The sequence below is a fragment of the Phymastichus coffea genome, unplaced genomic scaffold, assembly GCF_024137745.1.
Source record: "Phymastichus coffea isolate CEN01 unplaced genomic scaffold, Cenicafe_Pcof_1.1 PCOF00001, whole genome shotgun sequence".
Taxonomy (NCBI): domain Eukaryota; kingdom Metazoa; phylum Arthropoda; class Insecta; order Hymenoptera; family Eulophidae; genus Phymastichus; species Phymastichus coffea.
The window spans coordinates 9,257,865-9,283,753 of NW_026706812.1; the positions used below are offsets into that span (position 1 = coordinate 9,257,865).

The 25,889-nt window shown below is 40.0% G+C and overlaps 1 protein-coding gene across 6 annotated transcripts in view; it reads left to right on the top strand.

The window, feature by feature from the left end:
• The window catches only part of LOC131671351 (mitochondrial inner membrane protease ATP23 homolog), a 423,775-nt gene that overhangs the window by 317,220 nt on the left and 80,666 nt on the right, over positions 1-25,889 (top strand). For 5 of the 6 annotated variants that reach the window (XM_058947915.1, XM_058947993.1, XM_058948074.1 and 2 more), the window contains one exon: positions 18,041-18,265. The exons of the other annotated variant lie outside the window; for it this stretch is intronic. In XM_058947915.1, coding sequence (XP_058803898.1) covers positions 18,041-18,265 — 225 coding nt within the window. The remainder of the gene's footprint in view (positions 1-18,040; positions 18,266-25,889) is intronic. 6 annotated transcript variants of the gene reach the window in all.

The window sequence follows — 25,889 nt, forward strand, 5'->3', positions numbered from 1 at the left end:
AAGGAAGAACTACCTTCAGAACTGCAAGAGCCAGTCTACGCATACCATCAGGGGAAACGTCCGACGCCTCATTAAGGAGGCCATGGATTATGATCTCGCGATTTTCAGCACCTCCAACCTACGGCAACGAGACTTCCTCCTGCGTACCAAATCGTACGATGTCCTCATTCAAGTCCAAAGGGAAGCCACTGAAGTCTAAAGCAGGTTTTACTTTAATAACACTTTTGTCTTGGTTGGCTTTAGCCCTCTCAGATAACGCGTTCTTTAGGCTGCATTTTCTATTAGTATCCGGCAAGCACACTGGACATTACCAGATGTAGTCTAAACTTGTTTGAATCTGTCATTTAGAGGGCGATTGCTCTCTAGAAGAGAACCGCATACTTTCTGTAGGTTTTTCACCATCTTGGATCATGCCCTCTAGTGCTGCGACCTTCACTGGTACTTTCTCTTTCAGTCACAGGTAATGAAGTGATCTCAGAGATGTTTCCCAGTTCTGGATGTCGTTTCATGACAGCCTTCACTTCATCGGCCTGTCTCTCGATGGTATCAAAATTCTTGAATAATAGTTCCAGGGTGTTTACTAGAGAGAGAGAGAGAACGAGAAAGCATCAATCGTTCGATCACCGGCGACCGAGCTGCATCTACGTGTGATAACCGATATGAGAGATCGCCAAATCAAAGAAAAAAACAAAAGGCAGGCCTGAAAGGAAAGTACAGGAAGAGGTGAACTGAGCAGTCGAACAGAAAGAGAGGACAAGATCACCGACGTCGAAAACAAAATAAGCTAACCAGCACGTAATCGAAAAAGTACACTCCTAATCTTCTGCAGCGTATACAAACCGCCATCATGCGTTATTAGTTCGTGTTAGCTGCGGCTTTCTCTCTCTCTCTCTCTATCGTGATTCGGCGTTCATAGCGTATAGTTTCCTAACTAGATCAATATAAGCATTACCTGATTTTTCTACTCTACTAAATAAAACGCTAAGTATTCAGTGACCGCAGGTATTCATCATTTCGTTTGGTCTTGCCCAACCATACTCCCTACCGAATCGTAACCTGAACACACACCTCAAGAAGGTAACCGTGAATTTGCGATTTTGCACACCTGTACAGAAATGTCGTCCTACTGTGAGCAACAACGCAAGACACCTCACGCGCTCTTGCACCTTAACGGGGATTGCAGAGAAGCTAATGTGCATACAAGAGCGACGCATAACAAACATTATCGCGTCCTCAAGGGCAAATATTTCGATATTTGCCGTGTGCGTTCCCTTACAAATTATTCACCCCATTACAGATTATATTAACAAATAAATAATTTTAATCGAACTAGTAAATTTAATAATAAGTTTACTACATGTAATTATGTATTTTCCTATATTTTACTACAAACACTATCTATATAGAGATTTCCAATTGTCATCAACGAAGAATTACTATTTCGTTGAGGCCTGCAATGGCTCGGTCGGTAGGGCGACGGACTCGCACCCGGTAGGCCCGGGTTCGATTCCCAGTTTCTGCTGATTGATACAAGCACCACTGAAAAAAGTTTCATGTGCTTTGTTCTCAAACACATTGCAAGCCTCCGTCGCTGATTAGCACTGATGGAGCATAAACAGAGCGACGTTAAATAAAAAAAAAAAAAAAAAAAATACCATTTCGTTAGATGATAAAAAATCTTAGTAGCTATTGCAACGGTAGTCTATCCGATTAATCGATAAGTTCGCGATTCGGTAGCACTCACGATGCTAGAGCGAACGTCTAAGAGAGAGTGGGGGCGCGCGAGAGTTCAATTTTTCAGTTAAGCCTCAGCTGTTGTCGATAGAACATCTAAAAGTTTTCTATTGTATTTTCACCGTTTGCCAATCAAAAGTTGTTTCTCTGGTTTTTTCAGATACATGCGCGAATGATAGATAGGTACGATAAAAGCCGCAGCTATTCACAGCAGCAGCGAAACAGCAGAATTGTGTAGCAACAGTCGATTTGGTAGCGAGGAGAACCAGCGCAGCCTCTCCAGAAGCACCAGTAATTTTGCTGAACCACAATTACGGCTGATCACCGTAATTGCACTGCAGGATAGGTGCATGCACCTCCCTTTTTCTGCGCGACAAAATACTTACGATAGTATTTTGTCAATCACCACCGTTTGTGCATTCGCACCAAGCGTTAGTTTTTGCGGTCGAATTTTGAATTCTTTCTCTCTCTCCCCGTATTATTGTAAAATTGTAAATCCTATACGCGAGTGCAAGTCTTTCGGCCCAACAAAGACTGTAGTTTTTTAGTGATAAACGATCTTGATTTTATTCGCCGCATTACGTTATTTCGTTCCCTTTTAGTTTAACGGATCCGTCACCGGTTATTTTTTAAACCGATTTCATCTAGGAGATAGTTGCAGTAAACATTAGATCACTCACACCTAAAATAAATCGAGTGTCACAAGTCAGGTGACTTAAGGTTAGTTCGACTCTGTTGGAAAAGGAGATATTGGAACGAAAGTATCAAACGTAAAGGCGAATACACGTATACTTATACGTGATTAACGAAGCGGCGGTTAGCTCTGCATCGTGGAAGTTTGTTCTTTAATAAACCCAAATTTTAGTAGCTAACCCCACCCCATTAAACTATATAATATTATATCTGATTACCTCTAATGCTTAAAATGCTATCCAGCGAGCCAGTACGCGCACGCGCACGCGCTGCTGTACTCCTTTCAGTCAGCCATGGCTAGACTGTTCTCCTCACTCAGCAGACGCTGACATAGTATGCCGTCTACAATGGTTGAAGGAGAAAGTTGAGTTCGACATTTTGACAACATTGGGCGCTCTAACCAGTCGTTCAGATCTTGTATATTCTAAAGCATTACCGTCAGCTCTTAACTAATCTTTGACTACTCTAAGTTACTCTACTTCTTATTCAGGTTCCATTCCTTATTCGATATAGGACAAGGTCGATGATGAAAATACATGGACACTCAATATTTAGGAATAATAATAAATGGAAAGTTTTAATCAGTAATGAATCTAATTTGAATATATGTAAGTTGAATTAAATGTAAATTCAATGTAACAATATGTTTAACTAAAATATATACATGATTTTGATATAAATTTACATTAGTATTAATACAAAATTTTAAAGATAGTAAAAAAAATTAACAGTTTATAAGTTCATAAATTAGCTATTTAACTGTCGAACAGTATCGCAGTTATTTTTAAAGTAGTTGGTAAGTCTTCCATACACGTATACATACAATCGGTAAAATTTTCTTTCAGCAACAGGTTACTCCCAATAATCTTTTTCACGACAGTTGGTGATTTATTTCATCGACGGGTCATCGTCTAGATTTGCGAAAATTCTTTTAAGGCTAATAGCAGTTGATTAATCACCTAATCATAAACCAGATTTTTAGTGTTAGGATTTGCTGTTCAAAATTTCTGCACAAATAGTTATTTACTTTCATTGTGATATCTTGTCAGTGTTTAAATCATTTAAACAAATTTCCTGCATATGCGGTGGCTTTACCCTTGAAAAGCAAAAGAACTTTATGAATGTAAACGTTGTAACGTTATATTTTACTTGACAACGCACGTTACGACAAAATTAAGTATTTAGGTGCCAGGTATTGAAAATTATAATATTAAAAATGAATTCGCATAAGAGCATTGCCACTCTGGATCTTATCCTCATTAACGTAATCTTATTAACGTACTTACTTTTGTCGCTGTTCCAGCATGAGCCGATATCTGTTAGGCAATTTTTCACTAAAGATTAGAGGGAAAATACAAGTGGGAAATAAAGACAATGCAAGATTGAAAATATCCTCGAGCATGATAGAGAATAAAAATAACCAATTTTATTACAAGAATCCAAAGCAAGCAAAAAGAAAATGATTATGTATCCTGAAACGCAACTACAAGTGTTAGGTTCAACCGCGCACACGGGAAACTACGCTCGATTCACACTAGATAACGGAGCGAATAAAATAAAATAGACTAAGGAAATGAAGCAAGGTAATCCATGCGGCAAAACTTATAGCGCAGAAGAAAGTGTAGACTACTTTATTACAGAAAATTCGGTAAATTTAACAGCAAGCAGATAAAAAAATTATTTAACCGACAAAAAGACGAGTACACAGCTAGAAGAAAAGCGAAATATAGACCAAAGAAACATTATAGATAATGATAGATAATTAATGTTATTACTGCCTCATAAAAGTTACTGGTTTTAATAGAAAAAAATTTTATAATAATTCTTAAAATCATATTCATGCTTTTTGAATAACCGATAGGTTATACAAAATACCCATTTTTCATAATTTTATGGAAAAACAGAGATGAAATCTGGTATTATGGAAAAAAGGTTTGACTCCTTCGTAGATCTCTTATAGCTAGAGACCCTAATATTTCTAAGAATCCTCGTATTAATAGTGAGAAGGTTCTATTGCTTCTAATTCATATCAATTATGGACATATGAAACAATTTTTAAAAGATCTCGATGCAAACGATGATTGCATCAAGTATCTTGTTAATCGATTTCCCGATTTCAGTGATGCCAAAATAAAAGAAGGAATAATTGTTCGACTACAAATACACGAATGATGAAAACAATTCAATTTGGGCATATCGTGACCAATGTTGAAAATAATGCTTAGATAAGCTTAAAAAAGTAGTTAAAAAATTCTTGAGCAACGAGAAATCTAATGATAAATCAATAATATGCTTAATAATATAGTTAATAATGTGCTTAATAGCATGTAGGAATTAGACTGAAAGTTGAGCATTAAATATAATACTTGCATTCTAATTTTAATTAATTTCCTGATAATTTGAGTGATATTAACGAAGAATAAGGAGAGCGTTTTCATCAAAATATAAAGCAAATGGAGCGGTGTTATAAAAGAAAATAGTTCATAGCTATGTTGGCAGACTACTGTTGGTTTTTACAATGTGATGAGCTAAATATTAAACATAATTAACGATCTAACACAAGGTATTTGAATATAAGAAAAAAGGCGGCCATTTGAAGATGAATTTTGTTTTTGATGACGATGTACTCTGGTGTCCCTATAAACCTTGTCTTCACTAGCTGAACCAAAAATTGATATAACTGTTACGTCCCGAGACGTAACTATTTCTTCATTTTGATTTCATCAGCAATCAATTAAAAAACGAAATAATGTATAAACAACGAACGGCATTTTTACAAAATATAAACTCAGCGAAATTAAAAGATGAGTAGCCCGAAAATCTGGAGCGCCCGACATTTTGATTTTTTGATTACTCAACATATTAATATGGGCCGAAGAGTCAATATAAAAACAGAAGACTCGACTATTCGGCAGTTGATTCGCGACGCGCGACTACTCAATAACATTAAAATTTGTTAAAGTTCTTACGGACTGATTCGCGACGCGCGACAGCCGAACAACGTATAATTCACCTACTGTTATTTTTGAGAAACCACTTCTGTCATTGAATAAATAAATAATTACTTAAATCGAGTGTTCGTGCATCATTACCGACCGACCTCATATATACTTTATCAAGATAAAGCTAAACAGCCAACTTAACTCGAGATAATAACCCAGGTAAGTTCCTGTCACTATAATATTTACTAATAAATGAATGATCATACCTATTTTAAAAATACACGTCACGGCTACGTAGTCGCGACATAACATAACCTTAGGTTCTTAAATCTTCGATTCGCCTTATCTTATGTGGTTAATTGAAGATTGATGTTGTTTTAAATGGCTGGATCGCCAGTAAGTCGTTTCTTTATTAGACAAATCATATATTGATTCTTGCCTTATATGATAGTAAGCCTTATCTGTCATGGGTTTGACGTTACTGTGTTTAACGTTAGAAATTAAAGCGTCATCGGATTTAGAACATCGAAATCCTACCTGCCGTCAATGATCTTTTTGCTCATTTGATATCTCATTCCTCAGAAATAAGAATAATAAAACATATTTTATGTCGATTTTTTTCCTTGATGTGTCGGTCATTACAGAAACTGTAATTTTTCTCAATCATCAATAATCGTTTAGAAAAATTTAAATCATAAATGTAGATAGTGTAACGGGGTAGATTAAATGTTGCAATGAGGGTTTGTCTAAGAACAATCTCCCACGATGCAGAGCTAACCGCCGCTCCGTTATTCACGTATGAGCATACGGGTATTCGCCTTTACTATTGATACTTTCGCTTCAATGTCTCCTTTCCAGTAGAGATGAACTCAGCTTTAGTTACCTAACTTGCGACACTTTTTTTATCTTACGTATACGTAGACTAATGATTATTTCCACTATTCCCTAGACAAAATCGGTTTAAAAGATTTCAGGAAACGGATTCGTTAAATTAAAGGGTAACGAAAGAACGTAATGCTAGCAATAAAAAAACAAACCTTTTATAGGATTAAAAGTTACAGTCTTTTGTGAGCCGAAAGACTTATGCACGCGCATAACATTAACACTTATCCTGGGAGAGAGAGAAAGAGAATACAAAATTCTATCGCGAACTCCAACGCTCAGCGCAAATACGAAAAAGGCAACGGTCACGTATAAAAATACCCTCGGAAATATTTCGTCGTGTGGAAATAAAAGGTGCACCTACCCTGTGATGCAATTATGCCGTAATTGTTATCGGCAAACAACTTTTGCTCTCGGGTGATGCTGCGCCGACGCTGTATTGGCTACCGTATCGGTTGCTGCGCGTCCAACTCCTCGCTGCTCTTGGCTCAGTTGTGCTTTTCCTCGCTCTTAAATCTCACATCACTCACGTAGCAAAACAAAACCCAAATCTTTACCTCGGCGAACGGCAAAGAAACACACCGACAAAAATTGGCCGTTATCTGGTAAACAGCTCAGGCTATACTAAAACTTAAACTCGCGCGCGCCTCCTTTCTCTCGTAATCGTTCGCTCTAGCACTTCGAATATGTCGAATAACGAACGGATCGATTGTTCAAATCGACTACCGTTGCAGTCCCCTCTAAGTCCTGACTATTTAAACAGAACGAATGCCCGCGATTCGCCGTCTTAAATATCCTGAAATAGAGGGGAGGGAAAAGGAATTAAATAATTAAAATCCCTTCCTCTTTCAATGCCGATTTATTTAAGGCCCCCAGGACCTACATCACTTTTTAGCTACATCTTGCGCTTTATATTGCGGGTAGCGCCAGTATGTAGCTTTCTTTGGGCACCGCTGGGAGTTGCTCACTCCAGGCTCTCCACAGATGTAGCAACCCCTCAGCTGCGATCGGGATGAACCAGCCTCTCGATCTCGATCGGTCCACTCCGCAGGCAAAGGGAACTGCTGAGCGTTGCCTTCCTGGGGGGCGGTGATGGTAAGGTCTCCCACCGTGGCGGTCGCACATCCTTCCTGCGACCTGACCACGATCGTGGTTTCCGGAGCCGCGCGCCCGTTCACATGGACCGTGAGCATCGGACCGGCACCAGTAGCACCCGCGGCTCTCTTCACTTGAACTATCGCCGGGACCGCTGCGGGGGATACCTGTCCGCTTTCCGCCCTCAGCAAGGCCTCTTCATAGGCCCTCTGGCGCTGAACCACCTCTGTCCACATTCCGAGCAACTATTCTGCTCTCTGACGGTTTAAAAAGCACCTCAGGTGCATATGCACCTGAGACTGGAGTTCGCCGGTGAACCGCCTGACGCTCTCCAGCTCGTTGAGGCCCAAGCGTACGTGCCTTCAATCGAGTAGGAGAGTTTGCTGCTCAAAGATGATGGGGTGGTTGCAGACCCAGTGCTGAGTCCCATAGGTCTCTCTAGGACCTTGGCACTGGCTAGCACTGTCCGACGTTTGGGATACGCCAGACTTACAGGTCTGCACTCTCTGGTCCACTGTGGAATTAGGACGCTCGACCTTTACCTTGGCCTCCTTCTGGGTCGAGGCGTTCCGGGAAGCTTTCTTTGGGACAACCTACGTCACATCCCGGAGAACGTCCGCCCCGTCCCTTAGTGGCACTCCCTTCGGGTGGCCCCCTCCAACTGGACCCTGGTAAAACGTTGCGTCAGGGCAGCTGCAGATCTAGCAACATATGAGTGACTACCTCGAAGGTCTCCTCGTTCACGACAATTCTCCAGTCCATCTGTAACAGCAAAAAGAAAAGATTGAATAAAACACCTTACGGTAAACTTACGCTACGCCGCATCCCACCGGGTTACGTGCTCCCTCGCTTATCCTTGCGTGGACGTCCTGTTCCTCGTCAGTTACTGCTCCCTACCCGTCTCTTGTTCGGGATAATCGGCCCAACCGTCCTTTGTACTACGGGCACGGTCTTTCGAGGTCTACCTCTCCCTCTAGATTCTTTCACGGGAGGGTCGTCACCTTTTGCCTGATCGGTGACCATCTTTAGGATCCTCCGGGGTCGACCTCAATCTCTTTTGGTTGATATCTGATACTTTTGGCGGATATCGGTAAATCCGACGCCTCGGTGGGATTGTTACTTACGATCATGAGGACTACTATTTTGATCCTCTCGCTTGACAAATCCTTGCTTGGATGCTCGCACGCCCTTGCGGAATCGCTTGCCTCCTCTGGTCTCTCTTTCCGCGGCTTGATATGTTTGCTATTAGTCGCTTCTTCGTCCTCTTCTCTGCCTGGATCATAGTATGGTTTATCTTTGGCATGGAATAGCTCGAACAGGATCTCCAATTGATTACCTAGCCTGTATGTGTCGGTACCGCAAACCTCCTCAATCACATACGGATCGGCGTACTTAGGCGCTACTTTGGCTGATATGCCTTGGGTAGCCGAGGAAAGTATCCTATTTCTCTTCCATACCCAATCTCCGATCGTAAATTCTAGTTGCCGTTTCTTCCGGTCATCATATTCCGCCTGACGAGCCGCTTCCTCCTTTGACTTGGAGTTGGCACGTTCCCATAGATTAGGGAGCTTCTCCATAGACTCAGCCCAATCCACTACAGCTTGGTCCTCCGAGCACTCAAGGGCTTGATAATCCCGGGATCTTCTGAACGTCAAAGGAGGTATCGGCTGACGCCCAAAAATGAGCATCGCAGCACTATATCCGGTGGCGCTATGAATTGCCGAGTTCAACGCGAAGTTGAACTCTGACAGGTACTCGTCTCAGCTCTTATAATCACAGCTCACATACAATGTGATCATAGTTTTAAGCGTCCTGTTTACTCGCTCTGTAGGATTTGCTTGAGGATGGTACACGGGAGTCAGTGCGCGCTGGATGTCGCTCCTCTGAAGGTATAAATAGACTTCCTGATTCTTCAACTCGGTCCCGTTATTCGATAAAAATACCTCTGGCGTGCCAAACTTAGTGACAATTCGCTTGTGTAACTCTTTTGCGATCGTTTTCCCATTAGCTTTGCGTATCGCAACGCACTCCATCCAGCGATTAAAATGGTCTATAAAGTTAAAAACATACTCAAAACCTCTAGAGCTTTTTGGGAATGATCCAGTGATATCACTAGGGTCGTGACACCTGTATACGACCCATCAGATCCCAAGGTGCCCTTTGTTCCACCTTGCATTGCTGATATACCGCACAACTCTTCACGTATTCCCTGATCTGACGATACATCTTAGTCAGTGCTACAAGCACCTAGCCCTGGAGAACGTACACTCTCATTCTTGACGCCCTGCCGTCGGAGCATCGTGGACCTCCTCGAACACTTGGTGCCTTTTCTTTCTAGGCACCGCAAGCTTTCACGTTTTCTCGTTGTCGGTGGACCATTCACCGTCCTCATCAGGTTGATGATGATACAGCCTCCCTCCAACTACTTTCCATGTGGGATGTGAGTGTGGGTCCTGGTATACATCCAGGTATTGTTATAGAGCCCAGGTATCAGTGGTTTAAGGTCAAATATTTATGGTACAGACTTCAGTCCCCTCTTACTCATAGGCCCTAGACAAGGCGTGTGACACCACATTGAGATCTCCCCTTAGATATTCAATATCGAAGACATTGCCTTGCAGTACTAGCGCCCAATGCGCTAAACCTTCCCGTGGGATTTCTCATACTGTGGATTCATTAGGCAGTTATGACCCAATGACCCATACCACTGCCAAACACTCTCTCTCGGAGACTATATAGTTCCTTTCAGTGCTGTTGACTGATCGGCTGGTGTATTCAATCACACGCTCTTCTCCATCGACATCCTGCGTGAGGACCGCTCCGATTCCACTGTCACTGGCGTCAGTTTGGAGTACAAACTGACCGCAAGGATCGGGTGGTTGCAGTATTGGGGCGGAAACCATCGCTTCCTGCAACCTTGCAAAAAAACTCGCTCTTGCTTCTCCTTTCAGGAGAAACGTACATTCTTTTACGTCAGGCGATTTATAGGTTCAGCGATCTTGGCGAAGTCGGGTATAAAACGTCTAGACCATGACGTTATGCCCATGAATCACTTTACCTGTCTCACTGTCCGTCGTGTTGGATACTCCGGAATCTGTCTTATCTTCTCGGGGTCTGGTCTTACTCAATTCTGATTCACAACGACTCCCAAGTACCTTACTTCCGTCTTACAGAAATGGCTTTTGGCTTTGTTGATGATGAGACCTGCACCCAAAATTCACTTTAATACCTTTTCCAGGTATCACTTATGCTCCTCAAATGACGACGAAAACACAACTACGTCGTTGAGATAGGCAAAAGTAAATGGATCCATGTCCTGGCCTATCACTTTATCTATCAAGCTCTGGAAGATCGCTCCCGCGTACGACAATACAAAGAGCATCCTCTTGAATTGGAAATGCTCCTAACCTGGTACTATAATGGCCGATATCGGGCGCACTCTTCCTTTTAGAGAATTTGATGATGAGCGCTACTAAAGTCCAGCGTGGATATGCACTTGGCATTCCTCATCCATTATAGGATGTCGCTCATTTACGGCAAAGGATAGGCATCTGATTTGGTTATTGCGTTTATCTTTTGGTAATTTATGCAGAACCTATATTTTGCTACTGCCTTCTCTACCATCACCACTGGACTTGACCACCCACTGGTCGCTGGTTCGTTAACATCAATTGTAAAATGGTGTTTTCCGACTAACAATCACCATGGTATTCGGCGTAATATAAATTACAAATTACGATAACTAATTTATTGGATTATTGGGCGCCAGGCACTACTACTAATTAGTTAGACATAAATAATTTTCCAGGGGAGTGCCGCCCTGAATAATAATAATTGATGTTGAGAATTTTAGCTAACACTGTAAGTAATTTTATAAAGAGTAGTCTAATAATTTGGCAGACTAATCCATTTAAACTATGAAACTAACAAAATATTATTCGCGAATCAATAGGTATATAGATGTGTTTATCCACGATACGTATCCGCGGCTAAGCTCAATTTGATGCTAGGTCGTGGCTTACCTTGATAGCAAACAGTCGAAGAAGGTTCAGCTCAAAATGTTTACTAACTTCCTTTGTTCTCTGTGGGATTTGAATAATAACCAAGGTTGGATAGACAGAGGAAGCAGGTTATTGGAATAAGTAAAATAATTGGAGTGGTATAAAATTGCGCCGATTTATAAATAACAATCTATGTAATTGTCTTGTGTAAAATTAATGACAATCGGAATAACTGTTCGATTAGGCACACATAACTTATGACTAATAACAAAATGAAAAATTCAAACTTTGAAATTAGGCACACGTACATTGAGTTTCGAACGCTAACGCGCTATTACGTACTCTTCTTTGCACTATTTACCTAACTCTTAATTTCGCTAATGTGCAATGCAGTGAAATGAATAGACGTGAAATTACTGGTTAACAAAAAGTCGTGCAGCACTCACTTTTAGACTGGAGTAGATTTGATATCTTTATTCAATCTAAATTTTCTGTCGTCAAATTAGCGGCTTCCGCATTTAGCAACGTGATTTTGGTACAATTTCAAATCAGGCACGGTGAGCACGAGCGAACTATGGTGCTTCTAAATAATTGTACTGCGATTCTAGGAAAATCACGGGAAAAATCTGCAAAGTGATTCAAGGATACAGAACTATACGTCTGTATTAGGTAAAAGCCATCGGCAAACTCCGACTAATTCTTCCCCTCCCTCTTTCTCCTAGTCGTAACTTTTCGTAGTCGCAATATAATTTCGCTTTCAATGATTTTTGTGCTTAACGTTATCTCTCTCTATTGTATCAATCCATATATAGGCTTGTCTCTGTCTATTAGGCAAGTTGAGTGTGATGCGCTATCCTTTTCTATCTATTAAGCTATCTCTTTTTATTTAACATAGGCATAGATATAAGTGAGCGTGGCTAATGCAGCATATGAATATGTATATGAATATGTATATCAAACAGCATTTTAATTGCTATCACACTCATGATATATGAGATAGATTTTACAATTATTTTTGATAGTTAATTGTGAAAAGATAATTTCAATATTCTGACATACACTTCTGCGGCAGATATTAATACACTTTTACGTATTTTTGCTATCAGAAATATTCAGTATTAATTGTGTACGTAGATCGAATCATAAAAACTGCCCTATATTTATATAGGCAAATATCAAGAAATTATTTTACCTACGTTGGCAACATAAAAAAAATTTACTATACGTTCACGCAAAATTAAGCAATTAATTACGCAAAAATAAAATACATATTAGATATATTTTTCGAACGCTCTTCTTGAGTTAATCGACGTGTCTGAGTTGATTGCTCCGTAATTCCATATTTTCTTTCTTGCAATATATATTTACAGCAGCGTGGGTTAGTTTCTTCTTCTTGAAGTGAACAGCCTTTATTGGTATAACGACTTTCGGAGGAGGTTTTGGAAGAATAGCATGTTATAATAATTATTTCATAATAGTACCGCTGGTGCTCATCGCGTAACAGCACATGAAAAAAAAAAAATAAATTGATAATAATAAATTATTTTACAATTCACCGCGCTAGTGCAATTCGGAGTACGGAGAGCTGTCGCTGGCCTTTCCTGGACCACCTTGCAGTAATTCACTGATTTTTATTATTACTTATCAAAGAGCCCGTTACACTTTTTCCAGCATATCCTTGACCAGTGCGTGCATTTCCTCTCGCACCTTGTCGGACACTGGGTAGTACTTCTGCTTGATGGGTCAAGTACTTCTAACATCTATTTCGTGCTCAACCCCCACGGCACAGCCTAAAACCTCTTCTCCGTCAGGGATCAATCTACTGACGAGATTTTCAATCTCTTCAAGCTAAATTTCTGTGGTCTCCCACAGTCGTACCGGTGCGAGAAATGCTGTACCATCAATTCCCGCCACTTCTATAGGTACTTTTACCTGGGCGTCCTTCATCCATAATTTGTCTTCATCGGGATCCAAAACCGCGCGGAACTTTCTTATAAAGTTCACGCCTACATAGCAGTCATCCGAGAACATTGGCGTTATGGCGACTCTTATATTTCTGGTGGATCCCCCTACCTTAAAGTGGAACATCACGTGACCAATGATGGAACATGGGCGTCCGTTGGCGAGCATTGCATCGCTAACCCTGGTCCCATCTAAGTCCCATCTCCGATCCAATCTAAGCCCTATCTGACCCATTACCATAGACGAGGTTCCGGTATCATAGAGTGCTCTAATCTTAAAGTCATCTATGTCTACCCGCAACCACCATCTGGTCTCATCTTAAAGGTCATATCCGCGAGTCGCGTTTTCTCCTCCATTTGTCGTTCTTCTCAGCGGTTTTTGCCCTTCAACTACTGCAATGACGATGGGCTTCCTCCTACTCATGGACTCCTTAGACGGGAAACTTTGTGTGGAGGGGTCCGAACCTTTCAAGTCTACGGGCTGCTCAATGCTCTTAACTATTGAATCGTCTCCCTCCTCAACAACTTGAATACGGCAGCCTGGTCCTTCCAAGATAACCTACTCCCTGCTCTACCTGAGGCTGGCATCGGGCTCGATCGCCTTCTGCTCCATTGTACTGCTAGGTCCCGGGCCATCTTACTGCCTTCTTAGGACCTGTTTGGATCCCTGGATCATCGACAACTTGCTCTTTCTCGTCGACGATCCACTACGAGAGGTCATATTTACTGGAGACACGAAGATGACCTCTTCTCTTCGCTCTCCTTGCCCTTTTCCTTGTTGCAATCTGGGTAGAACTTACGGCTAAATCCCAACTTGTCACAAGCGGAACACTGAAGAGGTTTCGTGAAGTCGATTTTACACCTCTGTCCCTCTCATCGCACGCCAGGAGAGCTGGGAGAAGGTGAATTCCTCTTTCTCCCACGACATCGACTTTTGCGCTGCTCTGGAGGGCTGTCTTGCCTTTCTGTAGCCATTTTGCGCAGGAGTCTCTCTAGTCCCTCTAGTCGCTCCTTCATTTTCTTATCAGAACTAGAGGTTTGCGCAGCCGATACCGTTGCTTGTTCAGTAGGCCTCCCGGCAGGGTTCTCCACTACCTGTCCGCGCTACAGATCTCCCTTCTTCTTTACACGCCTCTTCCCATCGCTCGCTGCTGCAGCGGTTTAGGTTTTATTACCAGCTGTTAGTTTCCTCTGTTGGTATGCGTATTGACGGAAGATCGTCGAGTTTGGGTCCGTGAATACGCGTGGGCGTCGACCATAAGATAAAATGTTTTGTACTTCTGTCGCTCTCCTATTAAATTCGCGTATTGACGTTAACTTACTTCGACGCAGCTATATCTGGATGTTTGGCAGGAGTTTCGTATGCAGCAGGTATAATAACCTTGTTAAGGGCATTGGTGGTTCCAACCGGTTGGAAAAAAAAGAAAAAAAAAAAAAAAAACGAAAGCTAAAGCTATCAGGTTGGACACGTAGTCTCTCACCAACTGACATTCGCCCTGGAACCGGTTCTACGCTTCTTGCAACAGCCTTTGTTGCTGTTGCATACTTGTGCCGAACTATTCTCGGGCGTTGACGATGAATTCGGGGTAACTAAGCCATTGGTGCTTATTATTATCGTACCAGATTTTCGCGTTACCTTCGAGGTCTCTGATACGGAATAAAGCACCTGATGATCGGTTAGTCCTTCGGCCACGCGCAGGTCCTCTAACCTGGACAGAAGCGTATCCACGTTTTGTGCCCTGCTGCCCGCAAACCTTAACTTCCACCCACGGACAATTTTCCCCACATCTCGGGTTATGGAGAGCCCTCAGGATGTGTGTGGAATGGTGTCAGACGATTCACTTCGACTTCTTTGTCGTACCGATGCGGATCTCCCGTAATCTTCCTGATCCTCTTCACCTCCTCTTCTTTAGAGTGCTTTCGGTATGGTCACGTCCCTTCTCCTAGGGATGGGTCTCGGTACAGCCACTGTGCTTTCTGGAATTTCTGAGGTGTATGTGTCCTGTAAGCCCACATTGCGCCTGGAGCACGGATTAATCGAGTCACGCTGAGACGTATAAACAGCATCGGCCATCTTACGCATTCCGTCCTCTCCAGCTCTCGTATTCTTCGGAGTATGTCTTTCGCTTTCCGCTCCGGACACACCTGTATACCCTGGAGAGTATGGAGCGTTTTCAAGATACGGTCGATCAGTTTGCGGTTGAGGTCGACTCCCTCCTTCAGGTACTCTATCTCCCGGAAGGCGTCACCCAAGGATAGTTCTCCTTGGTGGTCCTTCCGAGCTCAAGACTTCTGTGACCTCAAATTCGGTTTGCGCCGTCTTTCTTCCCCCTCCTCCTATTCTTGGATCTGGAGGATTCTCTGTTCGACGTCATCTTCTTCCTGGCGGCTAGCTTCAACCTCTGAATCGTAATCCAGGTAGATGAATGTCCTTGACAAACTTGCCAAGGTTATTCCCTCCCTATTTATGAATCTCAGTGGGTTGGGTGATCGCTGTGCTCCTCGTTGCTGAGGTTTTCCAACTCGTCGCAGAGTGTATTAAGCCACGTTTGGCGGGTGCGCTTCCTGCGTACCGCCATCTGCTTTTGAAGCGTGGTCTCTTCAAAATTTGCGACATTGTACTCACCCAGCAACCATCTACCTAACCTAGCCGTCTGCTGGATGACACTGCCGTCCTTGCGCAACTCTAAATCCGCCAGGTAGCGTTCGCGCTATGCGGAAGTCAGCTCTAATGCCCATGTGTCGATCTGGGCTGACAATAGAGCCATCTTGACTCCGCACGGGTGTAGAATGCGGTTGAGGTGTGAAATTTCGGCGTACTCGACCACTACCGCTTCGTATCATCCAAGGTATGAGCGGGCTATTACACTAATTAGTATTGCTACCCTTACTGCCTTCTTTTTCAAGGCGCGAATTCGCGAGATTATTGAGCGCGTGCAGTCCCCGCAAACTATCTAATAATAACAATCGATATATCCTACTATAGGTCGGAGCCCGCTGTTTGCTTGCTCCGCCAGGGTATTATTCTTTTGACTACACGTTTGTTTCGCGCTCTCTGCACTTATCGTCGCCCAGGTGCTTCCGGCCTCCTTTTAACCACTAAACTATGGCTCGAACAGGCTATCACCTGTTATATTCTACAATTTGGAATCGCTTCAACCTATTGGTTAGTATCGCTCTCAGCCCTAACGTACAATAGATATAACAATTAATATATATGATGCAGTGACTCCCTTTTCCCCTTACAGAGTGTGCACTGCTCAAAATCTCGTGTTGACACCCGCTCAATCCTTCCTAAGCGCTCCCGCAGTCGTCTCTCTCTCCCGTGTGTCAATTACCTTCGACGCACAATCCTATACGCTAACAACAAGTCTTAATATCGATTGGGCGCCATGTAACGGGGTAGATTAACTGGTGCAATGAGGGTTTGTCTAAGAACAATCTCCCACGATGCAGAGCTAACCGCCGCTCCGTTAATCACGTATGAGCATACGGGTATTCGCCTTTACTATTGATACTTTCGCTCCAATGTCTCCTTTCCAGTAGAGATGAACTCATCTTTAGTCACCTGACTTGCGACACTTCTTTTATCTTAGGTGTCCATAGACTAATGTTTATTTCCACTATTTCCTAGACAAAATCGGTTTGAAAGATTTCAGGAAACGGATTCGTTAAATTAAAGGGAAACGAAAGAACGTAATACTGGGAATAAAAAACAAATCTTTTATAGGATTAAAAGTTACAGTCTTTTGTGGGCCGAAAGACTTACGCACGCGTATAACATTAACACTTATCCTGGGAGAGAGAGAAAGAGAATACAAAATTCTATCGCGAACTCCAACACTCAACGCAAATATGAAAAAAGCAACGGTCACGTATAAAAATACCCTTGGAAATATTTCGTCGCGCGGAAAAAAAGGTGCACCTACCCTGTGGTTCAATTACGGTGTCGTAATTGTAATCGGCAAACAACTTTTGCTCCCGGGAGATGCTGCGGTGACGCTGTCTTGGCTACCGTATCGGTTTTTGCTCGTCCAACTCCTCGCTGCTCTTGGCTCAGTTGTGCTTTTCCTCGCTCCTAAATCTCACATCACTCACGTACCAAAACAAAACCCAAATCTTTAACTCGGCGAACGGCAAAGAAACACACTGGAATAAATTGACGGTTATCTAGTAAACAGCTGAGGCTATACTAAAACTTAAACTCGTACGCGCCTCTTCTCTCTCCTAATCGTTCGGTCTAGCACTTCGAATAGCGAACGTATCGATTTTTCTAATCGACTACCGTTGAAATAATGAAATGGAAGGCAGAAAAGTAGCCCTTCTAGATGGTTTTTTTAAATGGTTTTATCAAGTGATCAAATAAAGCAAAAACCCATATTTTTCACACTTTTATATTAGATTTACTTAAAAATCTGACGTGGCGGATCCATTCTCAGCTTTAAATCAATTTCTACGCTAAAAATGACTGTCTATATAACTATAAATAATTTCATAACAATTACCTTATATTTTGCAGACCTGTGTAACCGATTCTTATTATGTAATTGAGTTGTTAAATACAAAAACCTTGAGATAAAATATAAAAATGAGAAACTATTTTATTTCTTATTTAAATGAGTTCCTCTTATTTTAATATTTTATATTTCTATATTACAGGTGCAAATACCTGAATTATTCAATAATATATAATTATACGGTTTTACGATACTTAATTATTCTTATTTTGCAGGTTATTGTATGTCAAAATATTGCTCGTCGTAAAAGTTATGTACAGGCAGCATTAACACATGAAATGATACATATGTTTGATTACTGCCGAAATGAATTTAATTTTCGAAATATCCGTCATTTAGCTTGTTCCGAAATTCGAGCAGCAAATTTAGCTCATTGCAGTTTTTTTAGTGCTTTAAGATTTGGAACTGCATCGCTGACACGTTTCAAGGCAACGCATCAGGTAAATTAGATATGTGTATAACACTAATTTTATACGAAACCTTGTCATTGGGTTGTATTACAAACAGAATAGTGATTTCCATCGATATTATATTATTAAAAACAGTTGCTTGACCATTCCACGGAGAAATATTTTTATTTATCTATTCCAGATAAGTATTCCCCTCCCTTACCTCTATTTTAAACATAAATTTTTTAATTCCTGATTCCTGTTGTATGCCTTCATTAGATTACCCTCTTGTAGAGGGTCTTCCTCTTTTCCTCTTTATATCAACCTTGTTTCCCATTCTTCTTTCTTTCTTTCTATCCTTTTTATCTTTTCTGTATTTTTTCTCCTTCCACCTAACTTCTTTTTCGCTGCTTCTTTTTTTTTTTTTTTCTCTTCTCGTTTCTTTCTTCAAACCACTTTCCTTTCGCGCACTTTCAATTCTTACACTTCCTTCCTATATTATTTTTCCTTTGCTGTTGTTTTTTTTACTTCTATACTTCACTTATTTTCTTATGAATTTTGCTTATTTTATGTGCTGCGTTACGCTGCACTCCTCGTTCCAGTGTCCAACTGGAAGTTCGGAGAAATATTTATATAACAGAAATAATTTATGTAACATATATATATTATATAAATTTCTTTTCAGACTGTGTCTATACCCAAGCAGAATATACGAGGTCTGTCTGGAAAGTATCGGGCCTATGTTTATATCTTCGCGCCATAGTGTTCGAACGACCTCTACCGGACAGAAACGTCAACAGTAAAGCCTCACGAATCTATTGGTTACTTACTGACACCTTCCGGACGTATAGTTCATGCGCAGCGTGTCTTTGTTTACAGTGCCTTTTTCGCGTTCGTCGAATTTTGATATTGTCAAAAATGACTGAAAAACAAGATCAACAAATTTGCATCAAATTTTGCTTTCAACTCGGAAACACGAGTTCGGAAACTATTGGAATGATGCAAAAAGCCTTCGGAAGCTACTGTATGAGCAAAACACGAATAAAAGAGTGGTATAAACGGTTCAAGGATGGTCGCACTTCTGTCGATAGTGATTCTCGTTCCGGCCGACCTTCGACGACAAAAACCGCAGATAATATTGAGCGGGTGCGACTTGCAATCGAACAAGATCGTCGTATGACTGCGAGAACTAGAAGAAGACCTTGGGATACCAAAAACTATCATTTCAGAAATTTTAACCGAAAATTTAGGAATGAAACGCGTGTGTGCGAAATTCATCCCAAAATTGCTCACAGCAGAGCAGAAGAACATTCGCTTAGAAATCGCTTTGGGCAATCTGGAAATGATCAATAATGATGATAATGTGCTTAGAAAAGTTATTACAGGTGATGAATCATGGGTTTATGGTTATGATTCTTAAACAAAACAACAATCTTCACAGTGGAAGCATTCTGAATCGCCAAGTCAAAAAAAAGCATGTCAAAGTCGGAGCAATGTTAAGTCAATGTTGATTGTTTTTTTCGATTGTGAAGGTCTTGTACATCATGAATATGCACCAACAGGTCAGACAATCAATAAAAAATACTACGTTCAAATTTTGAAACGTTTGCGTTATGCAGTAAGAAGAAAACGGTCGCACTTTTGGGAAAGTGGGTACTGGCTTCTCCATCGCGATAATGCGCCAGCGCATTCATCCAATCTTGTGCAGCAGTTTTTGAGCAAATACAATATCACATTGCTTCGACAACCTCCATATAGTCCCGACACAGTCCCTTGTAACTTTTGGCTGTTTCCAAAACTAAAAAAACCACTCAAAGGACACCGATTCGATGACAAAACAACGGTTGAAAACAATGCGACGAGTTACTTAAGGCTATCCCTAAAAGTGTGTTCCAGGACTGTTTTGAAAAGTGGAAACATCGATGGAACCGTGTTATTCAATCAAGTGGGGATTACTTTGAAGGATGCCACCCACCAGATGATAAAGAATAACGCTTGCACGAAAATATAAAAGTAGGCCCGATACTTTCCGGACAGACCCCGTATAATCTCATTTTAATATACAGCATCTATACGACAATATCCAAAAACAAATCTAGTGATTTATTATTGATTTAAATGGATTAATAACGAATAATACTTATAAGATGAAAATTACGTAATTGTAATAAACCCCCGAATCCTATACGCGAAGTACAGTACAATAATAATAGACTTAATGTTATCTAAGATAACCCGATGAGCATAACTGAAATAGCAGAACTCAATATACAATATTTTCTGAAAATCAATAAATAAACGTTTTTGGTACGCTGAGGTGAAACAGCTCTATCAAGATTGTTTTGTCATCTTTGTTTAGTAAGTTCGAAATATAAGTACTGAATGATAACATATGTATTTGTACGTTTGTTATTGTATAGTATCTAGAAGTAATAGCTATGTCAAGGTCGATTTTTTAAAATTGGTAATTCTATAAAAACATTTCTCTGTGCACTTGTTCAAAAAAACTGATTTTATAAGTGAACTCTAGGTAAATGTATTGGAAAATTCTCATTTTGAGTAGCATCTTACAACGAGATTTAGTTATTTAATTTTTTTACACTTCCACGTATATATTCTAATTAGCATAGAAGTTATTCGTTATTGTTATTACATTTTGCTATTCAAGAAATGTTCTATCTTTGAAATGATGGCTGATGATGAAGCTTGGACAAATGGCGAATCTGAGCCAGAGGAAAGAAACCCTGAGGATAAAGAAACATATGGTATTGATTTAGAAGATTTAGAAGATGTGAAGTATGTCGAAGATGAAATTTATGAAGACTCGTGGTTTTTTCCATCAATAAAAGATTTCAACGTTACCTTTAAAATCAATCAATACATCACTGTAGCAAGTAATACACTTATAGAATTCTTCAATTATTTTTTCAACTCCTTACTGATTTAAATGATTATTGAAAAAGCTAATCGTTATCATTTTCAAAATCCTGGAATTCAAAGTAACCATGTGAAGCCTTGGGACTCCGCTTCCAAAAGAAGACTTCAAAATTTTTTCTGGCCTTTCAATTCTCATGGGATACGTTCGAAAAAGATGAATTGCATAATTATTGGTCAACTGATAAATTAGTACAAACTCCGATTTCTCATCAGGTGATATCTCACGACAGATACTTGCAGATTTTGTGTTACATTCATTTTCACAACAATGAAAGTACGTCATCGAATATTACAGGACATACTTTCGCGAAAATCAAGCCAGTAATAGATTTTCTTCAATCTAAATTTTCAGCAGCTCTCACTCCAGAGAAAAAAGTCTTATTGATGAAAGTCTATTACTTTGAAAAGGGCGATTTAGATTCAAACAGTATATGCCTTTGAAGGGAAATCGGTTTGGCATCAAGCTGTTTGAGCTAGTTGACTGTGAAGTTATTTTAAACTTTATTGTGTATACAGGAACAGACACTGACTATAGAAAGTTCGGATTAGGTGTTACTGGAGATATCGTCATTCACTTCTTAGAACCGTGCCATCATCAGGGTCGCGTTGTATATGTTGACAATTGGTACACATCTCCTGCCTTGGCAAAATTCTTGCATGACCGAGATACTAGTCTGTGTGGGACAGTTATAGCAAATAGAAAGGGAATGCTGAAACTGGAAAATAAGTTATCACGAGGACAAATACAAGTTGCTCACACTGACGTCTGGATGGCAATAAAATGGGAGGACAAAAGAAGTGTGCGTATATTGTCAACTGTGCAAGAGGTTGATTTTCCTCCAACTGGCAAGAAACGTCGTGGCACAGATGAGGATATCATGAAACCAACGTGTATCCACGACTATAACCAAAATATGGGAGGTGTAGACATTGTAGACAGACAACTATCTATCACTGATGATTGATCACGGCTTTGTTGAAGTATGTTTCTGAGAGCATCCCTCGAAACGTTAGGCACCCTAATCGATTAATTTGATGTCATTTCCCAAAGGACAGTACACGACAAAGATGCCACTTATGCAGTTTGCGAAAGATATCGCGAAGAACCTCGTATATTTGTTCCACGTGTGATATTTCTCTGTGTGTAAATCCTTGCTTTGAATAGTACCACACACAACACACACTAATATAATGTCTAATAGTGTGACGAGAGAGGCAAGGAGATTCACAATAAACAAGCACCCTAAGTGAGAGGTAAGGAGACTCACAATAAACAAGCGCCCCAAGAAAGAGGCAAGGGGACTCACAATAAACGAGCACCCCAAAATAATCATATTTTCGCAACATCCACGTCGTTGATTCTGGGTAACGCTAACAATGAAAGCCTTTTGTAGAACTATAAAATTCCAAGGTGTATGGAGCTAGTAAAGGAACTTACATCCACTCTCAATAACTAAGGGGCTGTGAAGTCCCATTGGGCGGTAGAATGTGTTCAACAGCTTTATTTTTTTATTTCCTGTACGAACATTTCTCACTGAAATACCGCCTGTTGAAAATCAGCCAATAATTTGACAAATTTTTTTGTTCCCCTAATTTTTGCGAGGAGTATACGAGTATAAGTAGTGTATAAGCTATGTATTGGTCGATTATGTTTGTTCCGACTTCAGTTAATTAATTAACGAAATTTTAAACTAATCTTGGCTACGAATGAACAAAACATATTTGAATGCTTTAGAAAAGGACTAAAACCTGAAATTCGGCTAAATTTACCTAGTGATACCACCGTCTTAAATGCACTAAAGAACGCTATAAAAGTCGAAAAAGCCTTAGAGTTACAACCAACGTTGCGAGCACGAGCTTCTAATAATTCTCGTTCTTTAAGATCGATAACCCTCTGTCAAAACTGTAATAAAGAAGGACACAATACCTTGAGTATAACTAGAGAAAGTAACAATAAGCGATGTAATTTCTGTAAAAAGGTCGGCCACGAAGAAAATTCATGCTTCTCCAAGTTACGGAATAATACTACAACATGTCAAATTTGCAATAGGAAAGGACACGTTGCTCGTGATTGTCGAACACATCTTAAATGCCATATATGTAATGGAAACGGTCATATAGCTGCAGATTGCCGAACTCAAACACAAATAAGGATGATAAATCAAGTCATTTGCCAAATTTGTGATAAACCTGGCCACTCAGCGAAAGAGTGTCGCAGAAATTTAAGCAACAACCATGATACAGAAGTTACTTGCCAAATTTGTCGTAAGTCAGGCCATTCAGCAAAAGAATGTTATAATAGTAATAGTGTTACTCTAAACACTAATTGATTTTATTGCAAGCAACCAGGCCATTATATCGCTAATTGTCCAAAAAGACAATCATATCGCCATCAATTTCAGAGAAACTGGCAGCAGTCCTATCATCAGAGCGCAATACAGAGGATCAATTCGAATCAAGCGCATCAATTACAAGAGGCAGAGGTATCGCTCAGTCTTTTACCGTAACAAATGAAACAAAAATTTCAGCTAAAATTCCAATAATTAACGCAAACTTCTTAGGTGATATCATATTTCTAATTATGATTGATACAGGCTCAGAAGCTAACATAATAAAAATAGGAATGATTCAAAGTTATACAGAACATATAAATAGTACTAAATGCAAACAGCTAAAAGGAATAGGCTCAGAGGTCTTTATCACATTAGGAACAATTACACTATCGATATTTGGTTTATCAACGGAATTTCAATTAGTACCAGACGATTTTCCAATACTTTGTGAAGTAGTTTTAGGGGCTACATATTTTTCAGAAAGCAATTCTGTAATAAATTTCGTAACGCGACAATTAATTGTAGGAGATCATATTATACGATTTCAAGAAAATAATGTTCAATATAGTAATTTTTGTTATTTACATAGTATAGAAGAAATAGAAGAAGTTAGTATTAATGCAATACAAAAGGTTTCTCCAAAGGTCAAAGTTTTGAATCCATCAACTAGGACCAAAGAATATTTCCTAATAGACACCGGATCCGAAGTCAATCTAATAAAGAAATGTCTTCTGTCACCTAGAAATGAAATTGATATCACGCAAGAAACACAAGTCCGAGGAATAGGAAAAGAAATAATATCAACCCTTGGTACCACCGAAATAAGGATATTTGACTCTTACACTATTTTTCATGTAGTCGATGATGCTTTTGGAATGACTTATGAAGGAATATTAGGTGCTTTATTTCTCGAAGAAGCCAAAGCTATTATAGACTTTGGATTCAATAATTTTAGGGGAGAAAACTTTGTTGTACCTATATTATTAGAATGAGACCTCGGAAAAATCATGCCAAGACGACAAGTCAATAAAGTGCAACTTAGTCCTAACGAGTTTAACAAAATATTAAACGAATTGATACCCTTAGATTTTGGAGTACCGTTTAATTCAGCCGTCAGACACGTTTATAGTATTGCACAAGACAGCGTTAACAAATAATTAGATATAGTAGATATAGATAGTGATTTAGGAATAGCCGACGTAATTTTCGATGATACCAACGAAGATAGTAACAAAAACGTAGAAGATTATTTAGATTTAAGTCACCTGAACGAGACTGAAAAGAGTTACATTGTTAATCTCATTAAGGAAGTACGAGATGTCTTCTATCTTCTTAGCGACAAGTTACCGGGAACCGATCTTGTCTTGCATGAGATAAGAACAATTAATGACGTACCAGTTAATAGTAGACATTATGAATTTCCTCACGCGATGAAGGGTAAGATTAACTATCATGTCGAAAAATTACTAAAAGGTGGTATAATACAAGAATCTACTTCACCATACAACATCCCCATATGTAAGATGCATCCAAAAGATGCGCATAAAACGGCTTTCAGTACTCCTTTCGGCCACTATGAATTTGTGCGTATGCCATTCGGTTTGAAGAATGTACCAGCGACTTTTCAACGTTTAATGGATATGTTGCTCCGCGGACTTCAAAGGCTAGTTCAGTTCTTGTATTTAGACGATATAGTTATATATGCCAATACACTTGAAGAACATGATCACAAATTCCGAATGTTGGTTGAAAGATTACGAAAGGCAAAATTGAAATTGCAGATTTGCAAATGCAAGTTTTTAATGCGACGAGTTAATTACTTAGGTCATATAATAAGTGAAAATGGTTTAGAGCCAGATCCAAAAAAAATTGAAGCAGTGAAGGAATTCCCAAGACCAAAGTCGGTTAAAGCTGTACGTCAATTTTTAGGGTTATGTGGTTATTATCCTAGATTCATTAAAGATTTTGCGAAAATTGCTAAACCTTTGACCAGACTTTTGCAAAAAAAGATACGGTGTTTGAATGGACAGATAAAATCGAAAGTTCATTTTATGAACTTAAGGACTTGCTGTGTAGCGCTCCATTACTACAATTCCGAAATCTTGATAAAAATTACATAATTCATTCTTATACCTCTGGAATCGCAATAGCAGGAATACTCTCACAAGGCACTATTGGATCGGATCAACCTATTGCATACACCTCTCAAGTACTGCGTGGTCCGGAATTGAATTACGAGGTTTACGAAAAAGAAGAGCTTGCAATTATTCACAGTATCAAAGCATTTAAATCATATGACTTCGGAAGGAAAACCATCATTTTACTGATCACCAACCTCTAGTTTGATTTAAGTCAGCCGACCTCCATACCAGGGTTTTGAAATAGCATGTGACGTCGGTCGACGA